The 15,433-nt window shown below is 49.7% G+C and overlaps 1 protein-coding gene across 4 annotated transcripts in view; it reads left to right on the forward strand.

Annotated features, from left to right (window-relative positions):
• LOC108260865 (striatin) overlaps positions 1 to 15,109 on the forward strand; it is a 29,745-nt gene extending 14,636 nt beyond the window's left edge. The window contains exons 2-18 of one of the 4 annotated variants that reach the window (XM_053677572.1): positions 213 to 316; positions 4,097 to 4,170; positions 4,765 to 4,843; positions 6,166 to 6,318; positions 6,810 to 6,945; positions 7,042 to 7,192; positions 8,017 to 8,127; positions 9,185 to 9,328; positions 9,594 to 9,733; positions 10,986 to 11,161; positions 11,329 to 11,376; positions 11,472 to 11,593; positions 11,708 to 11,875; positions 11,962 to 12,102; positions 12,320 to 12,421; positions 12,585 to 12,671; positions 13,009 to 15,109. In XM_053677572.1, coding sequence (XP_053533547.1) covers positions 213 to 316; positions 4,097 to 4,170; positions 4,765 to 4,843; positions 6,166 to 6,318; positions 6,810 to 6,945; positions 7,042 to 7,192; positions 8,017 to 8,127; positions 9,185 to 9,328; positions 9,594 to 9,733; positions 10,986 to 11,161; positions 11,329 to 11,376; positions 11,472 to 11,593; positions 11,708 to 11,875; positions 11,962 to 12,102; positions 12,320 to 12,421; positions 12,585 to 12,671; positions 13,009 to 13,178 — 2,106 coding nt within the window. In that variant the 3' untranslated portion in view covers positions 13,179 to 15,109. Of the gene's footprint in view, positions 1 to 212; positions 317 to 1,952; positions 2,249 to 4,096; positions 4,171 to 4,764; positions 4,844 to 6,165; positions 6,319 to 6,809; positions 6,946 to 7,041; positions 7,205 to 8,016; positions 8,128 to 9,184; positions 9,329 to 9,593; positions 9,734 to 10,985; positions 11,162 to 11,328; positions 11,377 to 11,471; positions 11,594 to 11,707; positions 11,876 to 11,961; positions 12,103 to 12,319; positions 12,422 to 12,584; positions 12,672 to 13,008 lie in introns of those variants that run through there. The other 3 variants (XM_053677571.1, XM_053677574.1, XM_053677573.1) reach the window with 3 other exon arrangements.
• Positions 15,110 to 15,433: the final 324 nt, after the last annotated feature.

Below are 15,433 nucleotides of genomic sequence, written 5' to 3' on the forward strand. Positions count from 1 at the left end.
AATAAAACGATATAATGATATCTACAGTATCTCAGAAAAGTGTATAACGACCTAATATAATATCAGAGTTGTTATAAATAGTCATATCTCCCAGCCCTGCTTGAAAGTAGTGCAGCCAAGGACACACCCTGGAGTTCATTTAAAGAGCGACTGAAGACGGGCATTGGTCTCTCTCTCTCTCTCTCTCTCTCTCTCTCTCTCTCTCTCTCCAGGCCCAGGTTGCCTTCCTTCACGGCGAGAGAAAAGGCCAGGAGAACCTGAAGAAGGACCTGGTGCGGAGGATCAAGATGCTGGAGTATGCACTGAAGCAGGAGAGGTCTGAGCGCTTCACACACTTTCTTTCGTTTTCGTTTTCGTTTGTTCTCATATATCCTACACGTTTATTATGGGATGTGGTCTTTTTTTCTTTTTTTTTTTGGCCTGTGTAGCCAGTCTTCAAGGCGTGTGAAAAGAAAATGGCCGTTTGTTTACCGTATCATCAGGTGCAGGATAAACGAGGATATAGATAGATATATAAAATTATTTCCTTATTTTATATATATATATATATTATATAATATAGTCCTCGTGTGCAGTCAGGTTCTTTAAGGGCTTTATTCCGAGTTCTTGGTCATTTTGAAGTCGTCCCGTAATTGAATGACTGTAAATGATTCTGAATGCGGTGTTTCCATGGCAACGGGAAGGCACGCGTCAGCGTTCTTCAGCTCCGTCGGCGATGCCGGTGTCTCTTTCGCGCTCTCGCTCACGCATGTCGAATCTGTAATCTGATCGGTCAGGTGCTTTGTTCAGAGGAAGGGGGCGGGGAAGGCGGTGGGGGTGGAGTTTCCAGGAACGGCGGGGTTTACGGGGATCTTCTCAGTGGGGTGTACCTGTACTTCCTGACTGGAGTGAGAAATGACGTATAGGGACAGTAGCGGAAGTTATTGACGAGTAACGGAGACACGGAGTGTGTAGGACCGCTCGGGGGTGCCGATGGTAGAGCTCGGGATGGGTCACAGCCCGGTGTTCGAGAGCGTCTTGAGTCACGGGGTCCGAGTCTGGAGCGCGTGAGACAGACGAGCGTGGAGAGACGGGGATAAATCCTTGACTGGACTTCCAGAAAGTTCTGGATGCGTTGGAGGGGAATGAGGACACCGTGTCGGTGTGTGAATGAGTTTTTCAAGCTCAAGCATTTCAATCAACTCGATGAAATCCTAATCATACTAATTATATAATAATAATAATAATAATAATAATAACTAATCTAAAAATCCCTTCTAGGACACAAACTTGGCTCGTCTTAATTGAAATAACTGAAAATATGGAATGTATGACGTATTTTTTTTCCTACGTAACATGACCCAGGTGTCCGTCAGCGTTGTACTCGAGTGTTTCCGAGCCCGTGAGTCCGATAAACGAGCATCTCCTACCGGTTTGCCCGGACTACCGGGCCTCGCCGGCATGTTTCAGCGCGATCGCTTTCTTTCTTTCTCCGTCTTTTCTCGGCCAAGCTCATTCTATTTCAACAATGATTCAGTCATGCTGGCTTTCTCAGCGGCCCCGCCCTCTTTGTGTTTGTCCTGTTTTTGTGCCTCCGTCTTCCCAGATAAGAGGCCATTCATAGTCTTAAAGAGACTGTTTTGACCTTGATCCCGCTGACTGCTATGGCAACACACAGTCTGGTGACATCAGCCTTCACATCCTAAACCGTGAGTCATCTGTACAAAAAAAAAAAAAGGGCACTGCTTTACAACGTCCCCTCTTTCCTCTTTCATCAACAATGGCTGAGGCGAGGCGTGTCTGGACGTATCGGCTGAGTTGGCAGCCTTGGGGGTTTTTTTTTTTTTTTTTTTTTTTTTTTTGGGTGTCTGTTCAGACATGTAGGAGATTTTAACATGTCACATTCCTTCTGCACATGCCCAAACGTCCTCTGGGATTTCTGATCGAGCGCAGCGGGTCACCGTTCCTTTCTGCCGTTTGAAAACCTGCAAACATCCGAACGGATGCGAGAGACAAAACCGGGCCGATATAAAAACCACACCTGTGCAGTATAATACACTGCTAGCGTTGAGGTTGAGAAGCTCTGCGGCAGCTGTCGGTGTGGCACGGAGCTGGAGTGACCCGTGTTTTTATCTCCACCGGGGTTATTGTGCTACTCCTGCTCTTGATGGTTTCTTCCTGCAGACCACCTGGTGCTGAGGAAATGAGTAAAAATGCGGAAGAATAGAGCACCGTGTCATGCTGTAGGAGAATAATCGACAGAAGAGTGGTATGAGGAAGCGGAGTTCCTATTACTACCACACGGTTTTAATCAAGATTACGTTTTATAGCGTCACACTGAATTGTTTTATTCCTCTTACAACACGGCAGACTGACACGGATTACACGCTGTACTTTTACAGATGACTTTTATGGTTGTGGTTACACTGGGGATTGTAAATGTGGTTCAGTTTGTTGCATTGACGTTAGGGGCGGGAACTGCGGTTCGATTGGTTGTGTTGGGGATTGAGGAGCTGGGGTTCAATTGGTTGTGTTGGGGATCGCGGAGCTGGGGTTCTATTGGTTGTGTTGGGGATCGAGGAACTGGGGTTCGATTGGTTGTGTTGGGGATCGCGGAGCTGGGGTTCGATTAGTTGTGTTGGGGAGCTGGGGTTCGATTAGTTGTGTTGGGGAGCTGGGGTTCGATTAGTTGTGTTGGGGAGCTGGGGTTCGATTAGTTGTGTTGGGGAGCTGGGGTTCGATTAGTTGTGTTGGGGAGCTGGGGTTCGATTAGTTGTGTTGGGGAGCTGGGGTTCGACTGGTTGTGTTGGGGAGCTGGGGTTCGACTGGTTGTGTTGGGGAGCTGGGGTTCGACTGGTTGTGTTGGGGATTGCGGAGCTGGGGTTCGACTGGTTGTGTTGGGGAGCTGGGGTTCGACTGGTTGTGTTGGGGAGCTGGGGTTCGATTGGTTGTGTTGGGGATCGCGGAGCTGGGGTTCGACTGGTTGTGTTGGGGAGCTGGGGTTCGACTGGTTGTGTTGGGGAGCTGGGGTTCGACTGGTTGTGTTGGGGATCGCGGAGCTGGGGTTCGACTGGTTGTGTTGGGGATCGCGGAGCTGGGGTTCGACTGGTTGTGTTGGGGATCGCGGAGCTGGGGTTCGACTGGTTGTGTTGGGGATCGCGGAGCTGGGGTTCGACTGGTTGTGTTGGGGATCGCGGAGCTGGGGTTCGACTGGTTGTGTTGGGGATCGCGGAGCTGGGGTTCGACTGGTTGTGTTGGGGAGCTGGGGTTCGACTGGTTGTGTTGGGGATCGCGGAGCTGGGGTTCGACTGGTTGTGTTGGGGATCGCGGAGCTGGGGTTCGATTGGTTGTGTTGGTGATCTGGGGTTCGACTGGTTGTGTTGGGGATTGCGGAGCTGGGGTTCGACTGGTTGTGTTGGGGAGCTGGGGTTCGACTGGTTGTGTTGGGGATCGCGGAGCTGGGGTTCGACTGGTTGTGTTGGGGATCGCGGAGCTGGGGTTCGATTGGTTGTGTTGGTGATCTGGGGTTCGACTGGTTGTGTTGGGGATTGCGGAGCTGGGGTTCGACTGGTTGTGTTGGGGAGCTGGGGTTCGATTGGTTGTGTTGGGGATCGCGGAGCTGGGGTTCGACTGGTTGTGTTGGGGAGCTGGGGTTCGACTGGTTGTGTTGGGGAGCTGGGGTTCGACTGGTTGTGTTGGGGATCGCGGAGCTGGGGTTCGACTGGTTGTGTTGGGGAGCTGGGGTTCGACTGGTTGTGTTGGGGATCGCGGAGCTGGGGTTCGATTGGTTATGGTTACATTGGAGATGAGAACTTTGGTCAGATTACTGTGGCATCGGGGATTGGACATTGTCTGATTGGTTACAGTAGCGCTGGTGTTTGTTTTAGGGGTGGGAACCGTGGTACGATCGGTACCCGTGACCCAGGAGGAAGAAAGCGTTGTCTAGTAGCGGTTACATTAAGGGTGGAGTTTGTGGTGTGTTTTGTTACTGTGGGAGAGAACCGTGTTATGATCGGTTCCCCTGCACATTATCTCTAGTACCTCGGTGACTAAACATAATGCACACATAATAATAATTTATTGGACTTGATATTGATGATGTGTTTTTTTCTCTCAGGGCGAAGTACCACAAGTTAAAATATGGAACGGAGTTGAATCAAGGTGACATGAAGCCGCCAAGCTACGACTCCGGTAAGTCTCTCTCTATCCGTATTTTAAAGTTCAGCAGGGACGAACTAATAAAATCCTCCGACCCAGTCCCGCCGCTGTGCGGTTCCAACGCTGCAATTAAACCGTCCGCTTTACAGACAAGGTCATAGCGCTTCCGCTTCTCGCCCGCTATCGGACCCATTGGCTTTGCTCTCAGCGTGTCTGCTCTCTTGAAGTGTCGAGGAGGCGCTCCTGTCCCACACCTGCCCTCCACCTCCTCAAATCGGGCCTGACCCAGTTTACACACAGTCTCTGTCTCGCACCCGGAGGTGGTCTCGTTAATACAGGGCGAGGACAGTGTGGGGAAGAGAGCGAGTACACGTGCTCGTTCGAATGCTTGGGATGTGATTAGCCGCGGTGTGGAGGAATCCGATCACTTTACCGTTGCAGGTTAGCACGTGTATGACGGCGAAGTCTAATTAGCTGGTCAGTTTTATCGGATACACAGAACGTGCCAGGGGTCTTGTTGCTATGGCTACGGTGTACAGGTTCCATGCATATTGCTCTTTGAATAGTCAGTGCATCGTTTAACACGGGGCTTTACGGAGTGTGCCTCTTGTCTCTCTCGTTTCGCAGATGAAGGGAACGAGAAGGATGCTCCCGGCTCCCTGAACAATCAGCTGTCGTGGAAACAGGGCCGTCAGCTCCTCAGACAGTGAGTACTGATGATGCACTCCACTTTCCGGCTCGAGCGGATTCGCAGCCGTGTTCACGTCCGCGTTCATTCAGTCGCCGGATGTTTTTAGGCGAGGTGGTTTTATGTGAAAATTCTTGCTGAGTGCGGTTTAAGCAGCACGTTAAGTCTTACAAATGCATTTCCTTGCAAAAATATCAACCTGGCCTGCAATACCTCCCGTACAATTACCCCCCCCCCCTCCCCCCCCACACGCCTTCCAGTAGTACCACCCTCTTACTGACCAATCACTGTCCACGCCTCCTTCCCTGAGACCAAAGCACACAGGCCAAGACTGAAGCACACAGGCCACGCCTCTTTCACTTAGACTGACACAAACACACAGGCCACGCCTCCTTCACTTAGACTGACACAAACACACAGGCCATGCCGCCTTCTCCGAAACTGAGCACTTTTTCTCCTTTGTGCACAAACACAGTCCCTCTCTCTCTCCTTCTCTCTCTTTTTCTCTCCCCCTCTCTCTCTTTCTCTCCCTCTCTCTCTCCTTCTCTCTCTTTTTCTCTCCCCCTCTCTCTCTTTCTCTCCCTCTCTCTCTCTCTCTCTCTCTCTCCTTCTCTCTCTTTTTCTCTCCCCCTCTCTCTCTTTCTCTCCCTCTCTCTCTCTCTCTCTCACTCTGTTTCTCTCACTCTCTCTCTCCCGACTTTCCCGAGAGCTGGTTCAGTCCTGGAGCGTCCCTTTTGTCCAGTTCAGTGATCACACAGCTCACTCGCTCCCTCTCCTGGACACATCGCGGTATTGAACTGTTGCCATGCTTTTCATTCATCAGTGTGTGTCACACCCCCTTTATTCTAGCCAATCAGAGCATTCTGTAGTGGACACTGAAGGACTAACCTGGGAAATCTCTCTCTCTCTCTCACACACACACACAGACACACACACACACACAGAGGTTATCACAGCTCAGATACACACACATACCTCGTTCTCTCAGAGATTTGCACTGATCCGGGCTCTGTGGATAAAAGTGTTTTTTTCACATTCTGTTTTCAAGCGTCTGATATAAATGTTGTAGCTGTTCATCGGCAATAACGCAGCACGTATTTCAACTGAATAAGATAAGAATAAATATTAATATATAATATAACGATTTAAATGTGTGCCCTCATTTTTTGCCTATATGTTTGATCCAGAGAGCATTTATTATTGTGTTCATGTCTTAGCATTATAACGAGAGAAGTGTTCATGTCTTAGCATTATAACGAGAGAAGTGGACGTGATGGTGAGTTGGGATGAAATTATAGATGTGTGTATGTGTGTGTGTGTGTGTGTGTGTGTGTGTGTAGGTACCTGCAGGAGGTGGGCTACACGGACACTATCCTGGACGTGAAGTCTCAGCGAGTGAAGTCTCTGCTGGGGCTGATTGGAGACTCCAGCCGGACCAATCAGGAGCCTCTGATCAATGGCACGGACTCGGCGCCTAAAGGGGCGAACACAGGGTAATAAAACACCGCCGCAGCGCCCACGTCATATCCTCATCCTCATCAGTTATATCACAATACACTTCACAGGTGTCATCAGAACTTTATACAAGTTATTATGATCAAAACTGTGTGGGGGAAACTCCAGATATTTTTACACAATGCTCTATATCATCATACACACACACACACACACACACACACTCACGCTCTCTCATTTTCTATCTCTCTCTCTCTCTCTCTCTCTCTCTCTCTCTCTCTCTCTCTGTGTTTCTCTCTCTCATTTTCTCTCTCTCTCTCTGTGTTTCTCTCTCTCTCTCATTTTCTCTCTCTCTCTCTGTGTTTCTCTCTCTCTCTGTGTGTGTCTCTCTCTCTCTGTGTGTGTCTCTCTCTCTCTCTCTCTGTGTGTCTCTCACTGTCTCTTCTCTCTCTGTCTGTCTGCATCCTTTGCTCTTTCTCATTATTATTATTGTGTGTGTGTGTGTGTGTGTGTGTGTGTGTGCGCGCAGTAAAGCGGAGCTGTCAGAGTCGAGCGCCGTGCTCGAGGCGTTTAAGTTCATTGAGAGCGCCACTGCTGAGTTCAGTGATGAGGATGATGAAGAGGACAGTGACGGGAGAGAGAGGACCATCATCGATTCACGAACGGTGAGAATTACACACACACACACACACACACACACACACACACACACACGCTTTACGCTCCGTCTTTATGCACCGTTCCTCGTGTCGTCTGGTCAGATTGTGAGGAAGAAGCCGTCCTCCTCTTCCTTCTCTCCGGCTGCTGATGTGTGCGATGAACTCGACACGGAGGACGCGCTGAAGGACTTCGACTTCCTGTCCACTACTGAGGACATGGACACGTCGCCCGAGTCCAGGAGTGCAGGAGACGGTACAGACTGGGGTGAGACACACACACACACACACACACACACACACACACACACACACACACAGTAAATGTAATGCTAATCACCTGTCTTGTTATTTCATTGTGATTTGTTGGGTTTGTGTGTGTGTTTGTGTCCTGCGTGTCCTGCGTGTCCTGCGTGTCCGTGTCAGACCCGCTCCTGTTTCAGCGGTGAAACAGTATGGCCGCTTTAAGTCTTAAAGATGTGGGGGGAAATGACTACAATGCTAGTACTGACTGACCCTTAGCCGTGTCCTGAACTTCGAGAACCAACAACTGTTATCATTTATCAAAAATGCATCGCTTTTTTTAAATAAATAAATAAATAAATAAAATGTATTAAAGGTGCGGTATGTAATATTTTGAATAGTTTCCCACGCTGGTAAAAATTCCGTTTTGAGATCCCTCTGGAGAAATGGCTTTATCCTGGTCGGCGTCTCGTACACGTGGCTAGTTTCTTCATTTCAGGCTTGCCTTATTTTCCCGTCACGCTTAAAACCAAGTGACTGATGGGAAATGTGGAGCTTAGGCAGAGCAGGTGGGGTTCTGATAGAGGGAGGCAGTGGAGGACTGTAGATATTACAGGACGCTGCTCTAATGTTGTTTAGTGAGGATTCGTGACGCTTCAGCGGCTCACGGGTTCATTCAGAACATTATTAAGAAGCCATTTGAACGAGTGAAGGATGATGGGAGTTTGGGAATTGAAAACGGCTCTCGGTGATGAGGCGTAGCGTAAGGAGAAGCCCCGCCCTTGCCGTGACCCGATTGGCCGACTGAACCTGGTGCTGTGTGTTGTCCCCGTGTAGAGAAGGACAAGCAGTGCGGCACGTCTGAGGCCTGGGACGTGGATCAGGGTCTGATTACCAAACTCAAGGAGCAATACAGAAAGGAGCGCAAAGGCAAAAAGGGGGTGAAGAGTAAGTGGACCAGGCCACACGTGTCTCTCTCTCTCGCTCTCTCTCTCTCGCTCATTTTCTATCTCTCTCTCTGTTTATCTTTCTCTTTTAATGTCTCTCATTTTCTCTCTCTCTCTCTCTGTTTATCTCTTTCTCTCACTGTCTGTCTTACTCCCCCCCTCCCCCCCTCTCTCTGTCTCCCTCCTCCCCCCCTCCCCCCCTCTCGCTCCCCCCCCCCCTCTCTGTCTCCCTCCCCCCCTGTCTCCCCCCCTTCTGTATCTGTTTATCTCTCTCTCTCTCTCTCTGTTTATCTCTTTCTCTCACTGTCTGTCTTACTCCCTCCCCCCCCTCTCTCTCTGTCTCCCTCCTCCCCCCCCTCGCCCCCCCCCCCCCCGTCTCCCTCCCCCCCTGTCTCCCCCCCCTCTGTATCTGTTTCTCTCTCTCTCTCTCTCTCTCTCTCTCTCTCTCTCTCTCTCTCTCGGCCTGAACTATGAGGAATGTGTAATTAAAAATTTCTCCGAGCTTCTTCCTACAGTTTCTTTGCTGCAGCTTCTTTTCCCTGAGTTAGAGCTTTTTACTCTTTGTGTGAGGAAAGTGTGTGTGTGTGTGTGTGTGTGTGTGTGTGTGTGTGTGTGTGTGTGTGTGTCTTTGTCTTACACTTTGTCTCTTCATTTCTCCGTGTCATTTCATTTTTCACTCATTTGAGTTGCGGTTATTTGTGTTTCAGAAGTGTTAATCCTTTTCTTCTTCAGTGCGGCTGTCTTCCCTTCTGTCCTTTTTCTGGAGAGGGAGAATCTCTCTCTTCCTTTTATTCTGTGTTCTCTACAGCCGGCACAACCCTGCACTCTGTCGCTCCCATCACTCCCTTTCTGTTTGCTTTATATTCTCTCTCTCTCTCTCTCTCTCTCTCTCTCTCTCTCTCTCTCCTCATCCTTTTTTTAGCTTCTGTTTTCCCTGTTTTTACCTGTCTGTCATTTTCTCATCTCTCTCTCTCTCTCTCTCTCTCTCTCTCACTCTCTCTCTCTCTCTCTCTCTCTCTCTCTCTCTCTCTCTCTCTCTCTCTCTCTCTCTCTCTCAGGGCCGAACCGCACCAAGCTGCAGGACATGTTGGCTAATCTGAGGGAGAACGAGGATGCGAGTCCACTGCAGTCGTCCATCAGTCCTCCGTCTCGACCCAATGCCAACCGCTTCATTGACCACGACAGCAGCCACGCCGATGAAGGTGCCACACACACACACGTGTGCGCGCGCGCGCACACACACACATGCATACACGCACATGGACTTGGATCTATTTTAAAAATCCTGTTCTCTTCAGCTCAGTGTTCATTTTGGAAGCTCGTTTTAGTTTCAGTGTTGATCTACAACAGATCATTTCATCTAATAATAATAATAATAATAATAATAATAATAATGCAGAGAGTCTGTATATAAAGACACTGGATGAATTAGTGCTTTATTAATGTGTGTGTGTGTGTGTGTGACAGTGGAGGCCATCACGTTCCCTCCCTCCTCGGGTAAGTCCTTCATCATGGGAGGAGATGACACGGTGGATTCGGGTGAGCTGGGTCTGGGAGAACTGGCAGGACTCACCGTCGCCAACGAAGCCGACAGCCTCGCCTACGACGTGAGTGCGTGTGTGTGTGAGACAGCGGGACGGATATTCAGTACAGCGCACCACCCCGACGCCGATCGTTTTTCCTATAACAGGAAACACGTCCTAGAGTGTTGTGTTCCTCCTTTATCTCAGCAGTTCTCCATCAGTTAGTTTCTGCATGCCACGTAGCTGTAACTAGTTACTTCCTGTCTTCACTCGCGTTACAGCAGCTAGTCTTTCCCTCACCAGCCTCTCTGATCTCTTTTAAAAAAAAAAAAAAAAACACACCCCACAATTCCTCTAGCCTGTGGACCGTTCTCTCAACGATCCGGTAGTGAATATTAGCGTTCCGGGTTGCCAGATCGAACATCGTTTAGGACGTGAAGTGCGTGAGGGACGGCGGATCTAAACCTAAATCTGTTAACGGTACATTTGAGCAAAGAAGGCTGCGAACAGTCGACTTTATTGTTTGATCTTTTGTTCAAGAGTACTCCGCTCTCATGGATATCAAACAATTATTGGCACCCTTGAGACAATGATTTGTGCTAGCGCGCTTTGCCGAGATATCAGCTCTGAGGCTTCTCCTATAACGCTGATGAGGTTGGAGAATACATGGTGAGGGATCTGAGAGCGTTCCTCCGTATAGAATCTCTCCAGATCCTTCACATTTCAGGTCCACGCTGGTGGACTCTCCTCTTCAGTTCACCCCACAGGTGTTCTATGGGGTTCAGGTCAGGGGACTGGGATGGTCAGGGCAGGACCTTGATTTTGTGGTCAGTAAACCATTTCTGTGTTGATTTTGATGATGTTTTGGATCATCGTCCTGCTGGAAGATCTGACCACGGCCCGTTTGAATCTTTCTGTCAGAGGCAGTCAGGTTTTCATTTAATATCTGTTGATATTTGATGGAGTCCATGACGCCATGTGTCCTAACAAAATGTCCAAAACATTAAAGATCCTCCTCCATATTTAACCGTGGGCATGAGGGACTTTTCCATACGGCTACCTCTCTGTGTGCTCCAAAACCACCTCTGTGTTTATTACCAAAAAGCTCTGTTTTGGCTTCATCTGACCGTAGACCCCGATCCCCTTTGAAGTTCCAGTCGTGTCGGCACACTGAAGACGCTCGAGTTTGTTTTTGGAGGAGAGTAGAGGCGTTTTTTTTTTTCTTGATGGTTAATATATCGATAACCAAATAAAGAAAGGTTGAGACGGATTGCTCCGAGTAGGCTTTGAGGGTTGTGTTTACACCGCAGCCATTTCCATTTGTTCTCGCTCTCAGATCACTAATAATAAAGACGCCCTGCGTAAGACGTGGAACCCCAAGTTCTCCCTGCGGAGTCACTTCGACGCCATCCGCGGCCTGGCGTTCCACCCCACCGAGCCGGTTCTCATCACGGCCTCCGAAGATCACACGCTCAAGATGTGGAACCTGCAGAAAACGACGCCCGCTAAAAAGTAAGCGCGCCCTCTGGTGGTTGGCGAGCAGAACGCATTTTGTACGCTGTCTTAGATGGTGACGGAAGAATCCTTTGTACTTGTATATACGATGTCACGTGTGTGTGTGTGTGTGTGTGTGTGTGTGTGTGTGTGTGTGTGTGTGTGTGGTTTTGTTTTTTTAACAGGAACGCTTCGCTGGATGTGGAACCTATTTATACCTTCAGGGCTCATAGGTGAGATAATGAATGGTGTGTTTGTGGTTTGTGTATATTATGTAGTTTTCTAGTTTACATGGTGTTGTGTGTGTGTGTGTGTGTGTTGGTCGCAGGGGCGCAGTGCTGTGTGTGGTGATGAATAACACAGGAGAGCAGTGCTACAGTGGCGGAGTGGACGGCACTATTCAGTGCTGGAACACACCCAGCCCCAACATCGACCCCTACGACTCGTATCGTACGTCTCGGTGTCCGTTATTCGTTCTTCTCCGGATACAGTCCCTGGTTTCTGTCTTTTTTTTTTTTTTTTTTTTTTTTGACCTGTGTGTGTGTGTGTGTGTGTGTGTTTTAGAGCCGTGTGTCCTGCGTGAAGCGCTGACCGGACACACGGACGCAGTCTGGGGTCTGGTACACAGCAGCGCACACCAGCGCCTCCTGTCCTGCTCGGCTGACGGCACGGTGCGGTTATGGAGCGCCTCCAACAGCGAGCCGGCCATCGCCGTGTTCAACCAGAACAAAGGTAGAGAAAATAAAGCTGCCCTTTTTTTAAATTATTATTCTACTTGTAAATATAATGGCCTTAAATTTCTTGTGTGTGTGTTACAGAATTGGGCGTGCCCTCCTCAGTGGACTTGGTGTGCAGTGAACCCGCCTACATGGTCACGTCCTTCACTAACGGCAAGATCGGCCTCTTCAACATGGAGACACAACAACTAGTGCAGAGCCTCGAGTCTACTACTGAGTCTGGTACACACACACACACACACACACACACACACACACACACACACACACACACTCGCTCTCTCTCTCTCTCTCACTCACAGACACACCCACAGTGTTGTGTGTGTGTGGGTGTGTATTTAGATTCAATTCTGACTAAATAATTGCACCGTTCAGGATTAAGAGAGCTCTTGTGTGGCTGTTATTAAACACATCCTGGTCGTCATGGTTTCCTCCACAGGTGCGTCCTGTCACATCAACAAAGTGCTGAGTCACCCGACTCTCCCCATCACCATCACGGCTCAGGAAGACCGCCACATCAAGTTCTACGACAACAATACGGGTACGTCTCCACGCGTTTACTGCAGGCGCAGTTCAGCTCACAGCCAGCAGAGGGCTGTCTAAATAGAATTTTGATCTATTTATTTATTTATTTTTCTGCTTGCAGTCTTATCTGAAGAGCTGAAGTGGGGTTTTTTTTTTTGTGTTTTTTGTGTTATTTACAGGAAAACCCATCCACTCCATGGTGGCCCATCTGGACGCCGTTACGAGCCTCGCCGTGGATCCGAACGGGCTGTATTTGATGTCTGGAAGTAAGTGCTAGAAACACCACGGGTGTTGGTACTTTTCTGAACACTGCGGTTCATTTTAAAAACAACGTCTCCAACATGGGCTTTATTCAGGGCTGCAGAAATACGGCATCACGAAGACGATAGACGATCTGTATTACCGTAGCGAGTAATTTCCTAGCAGTGGGGAAAACAAACAAACCAGTCTGATACTTAATTCAAAGTTTGCAGAAATTATTTTGTTGGTTGTTTTTGTTTATTTCAAATAATTTTTCAAAAATGAACAGTGAAAGGATTAAGTAGAAGAAGGAGGGCGGGGATTCACGGCGTAATGTTTCTGTTTAACTCGCCTCGTCTTCAGGCCACGACTGCTCCATCCGACTGTGGAACCTCGAGAGCAAGACGTGCATCCAGGAGTTCACGGCCCACCGCAAGAAGTTCGACGAGTCCATCCACGACGTGGCGTTCCACCCGTCCAAGTGCTACATCGCCAGCGCCGGAGCCGACTCCCTCGCCAAGGTCTTCGTATGAGCCGGGAACTTACCCGCCGTCTTTAGCCCCGCCCACTGGCACAGACTGACCAATGACAGCGTGCCAGGAATCGGGTCGGGGACCAACAAGCGGGACCCTCCCACCTTCTCCCAGCCGCCTCCTCTCCTCTCCTCTCCTGTCAGTTTAAACGGACGCCCGAGCCCTTCTGCGGCGATCGGAGACGGGAGAAGCGCGCTTCAGGGCGAGTCGGTTCCCCCGAGTACCTCCTACAGAATCCAGGCAGGCCTGGGTGTTCTCTCCACGCACGCTCCGGCGTGCAGCCAGCGTTCAATCTAAACAGCACGAAGACGAAACGAGCGGCGTGTATAAACGGCGTAACCGCGTAGCATTAGCGACACGTCTGTCTGTTTTCTCCGTCGAGGCGAAGAACCTCGTCGTACCGGTTCCTCGACCTGGAGGATCTGCGGAATTAACGTGTGTGTCGTGGAGCACGTTTCCTCTTCCTCCTCTTCTCAGCTTCCACGACCGATACACAACGATCTGCCTACCTTTCTTTCTTTTTTAAAAAAAAAAAATAATAATACATTGACAAAATGTGCCTTTGCTTCTGAAAGGTCTTGAAATTATTTTACAGATTTATTATCATTTTTTTTTCTTTTGGATGAGGGCTTGGGGAAAGGGACGATAGGTAAGGACAACGTCGTCCATTTTAACCGTCTAGAACGTTGGATGTATAATTACAAATGCGTATTAATAAACAAATATATATATTTAGTCTTAAACCTTAACATTCAGTGGGGGATTTTGAGTGCTTTTTTGATACCTTGTTGAAGTGCGGATGAGAGTGAGAGCGAGTGTGTGTGTGTGTGTGTGTGTGTGTGTGTGAGAGCGAGTGTGTGTGTGTGAGAGCGAGTGTGTGTGTGTGAGAGCGAGTGTGTGTGTGTGAGAGCGAGTGTGTGTGAGTGAGAGCGAGTGTGTGTGAGTGAGAGCGAGTGTGTGAGTGAGAGCGAGTGTGTGAGTGAGAGCGAGTGTGTGAGTGAGAGCGAGTGTGTGAGTGAGAGCGAGTGTGTGAGTGAGAGCGAGAGTGTGTGTGAGAGCGAGTGTGTGTGAGAGAGCGAGTGTGTGTGAGAGAGCGAGTGTGTGTGAGAGAGCGAGTGTGTGTGAGAGAGCGAGTGTGTGTGTGAGAGCGCGAGTGTGTGTGTGAGAGCGCGAGTGTGTGTGTGAGAGCGCGAGTGTGTGTGTGAGAGCGCGAGTGTGTGTGTGAGAGCGCGAGTGTGTGTGAGAGAGCGCGAGTGTGTGTGAGAGAGCGCGAGTGTGTGTGAGAGAGCGCGAGTGTGTGTGAGAGAGCGCGAGTGTGTGTGAGAGAGCGCGAGTGTGTGTGAGAGAGCGCGAGTGTGTGTGAGAGAGCGCGAGTGTGTGTGAGAGAGCGCGAGTGTGTGTGAGAGAGCGCGAGTGTGTGTGAGAGAGCGCGAGTGTGTGTGAGAGAGCGCGAGTGTGTGTGAGAGAGCGCGAGCGAGCGAGTGTGAGAGAGCGCGAGCGAGCGAGTGTGAGAGAGCGCGAGCGAGCGAGTGTGAGAGAGCGCGAGCGAGCGAGTGTGAGAGAGCGCGAGCGAGCGAGTGTGAGAGAGCGCGAGCGAGCGTGTGTGAGAGAGCGCGAGCGAGCGTGTGTGAGAGAGCGCGAGCGAGCGTGTGAGCGAGCGAGTGTGTGAGCGAGCGAGCGAGTGTGTGAGAGCGAGTGTGTGAGAGCGAGTGTGTGAGTGAGCGAGTGTGTGTGAGTGAGCGAGTGTGTGTGAGTGAGCGAGTGTGTGTGTGTGAGCGAGTGTGTGAGAGCGTGTGCAGTGAGTTTGCAGTGCTGGTTTTAGAACCCCTGATATAAGTATAGACGCCTCTCTGTGGTTGTGATTGTTGAATGCAGGTTCTGTGGGAAGTCGAGATCATCTCCTGTCTACCAATAAAACCAGGGTTTGTCGACTAGACTTCTTTTTCTTTCCTACTCTTTTATACCAACCCCATTTTACTGACCAGCCGTCAGACACCGATCCGGATCCGGACCCGGCGGGTCGAGCGGCACCGTACGGTGACTGCTTCCCCTCGGCTCGCTCGCGCGACGGTTACGCTTTGAGTTGTGGTTTGGTTTGATTGTTGGGAATGCTCTGCATGTGAACGCCTCCTGGAATGTGATGATGAATGGATTTTTTTTTTTAAATCATCTTATTAATAAAGACTCTCTTATTTAAAAATAAAAACACGCAGAGTGTGTTAGTGACGTATTTTCATTTAGATCCGAGCGCGCGA

This window comes from Ictalurus punctatus, chromosome 29 (genome assembly GCF_001660625.3).
Source record: "Ictalurus punctatus breed USDA103 chromosome 29, Coco_2.0, whole genome shotgun sequence".
Classification (NCBI taxonomy): domain Eukaryota; kingdom Metazoa; phylum Chordata; class Actinopteri; order Siluriformes; family Ictaluridae; genus Ictalurus; species Ictalurus punctatus.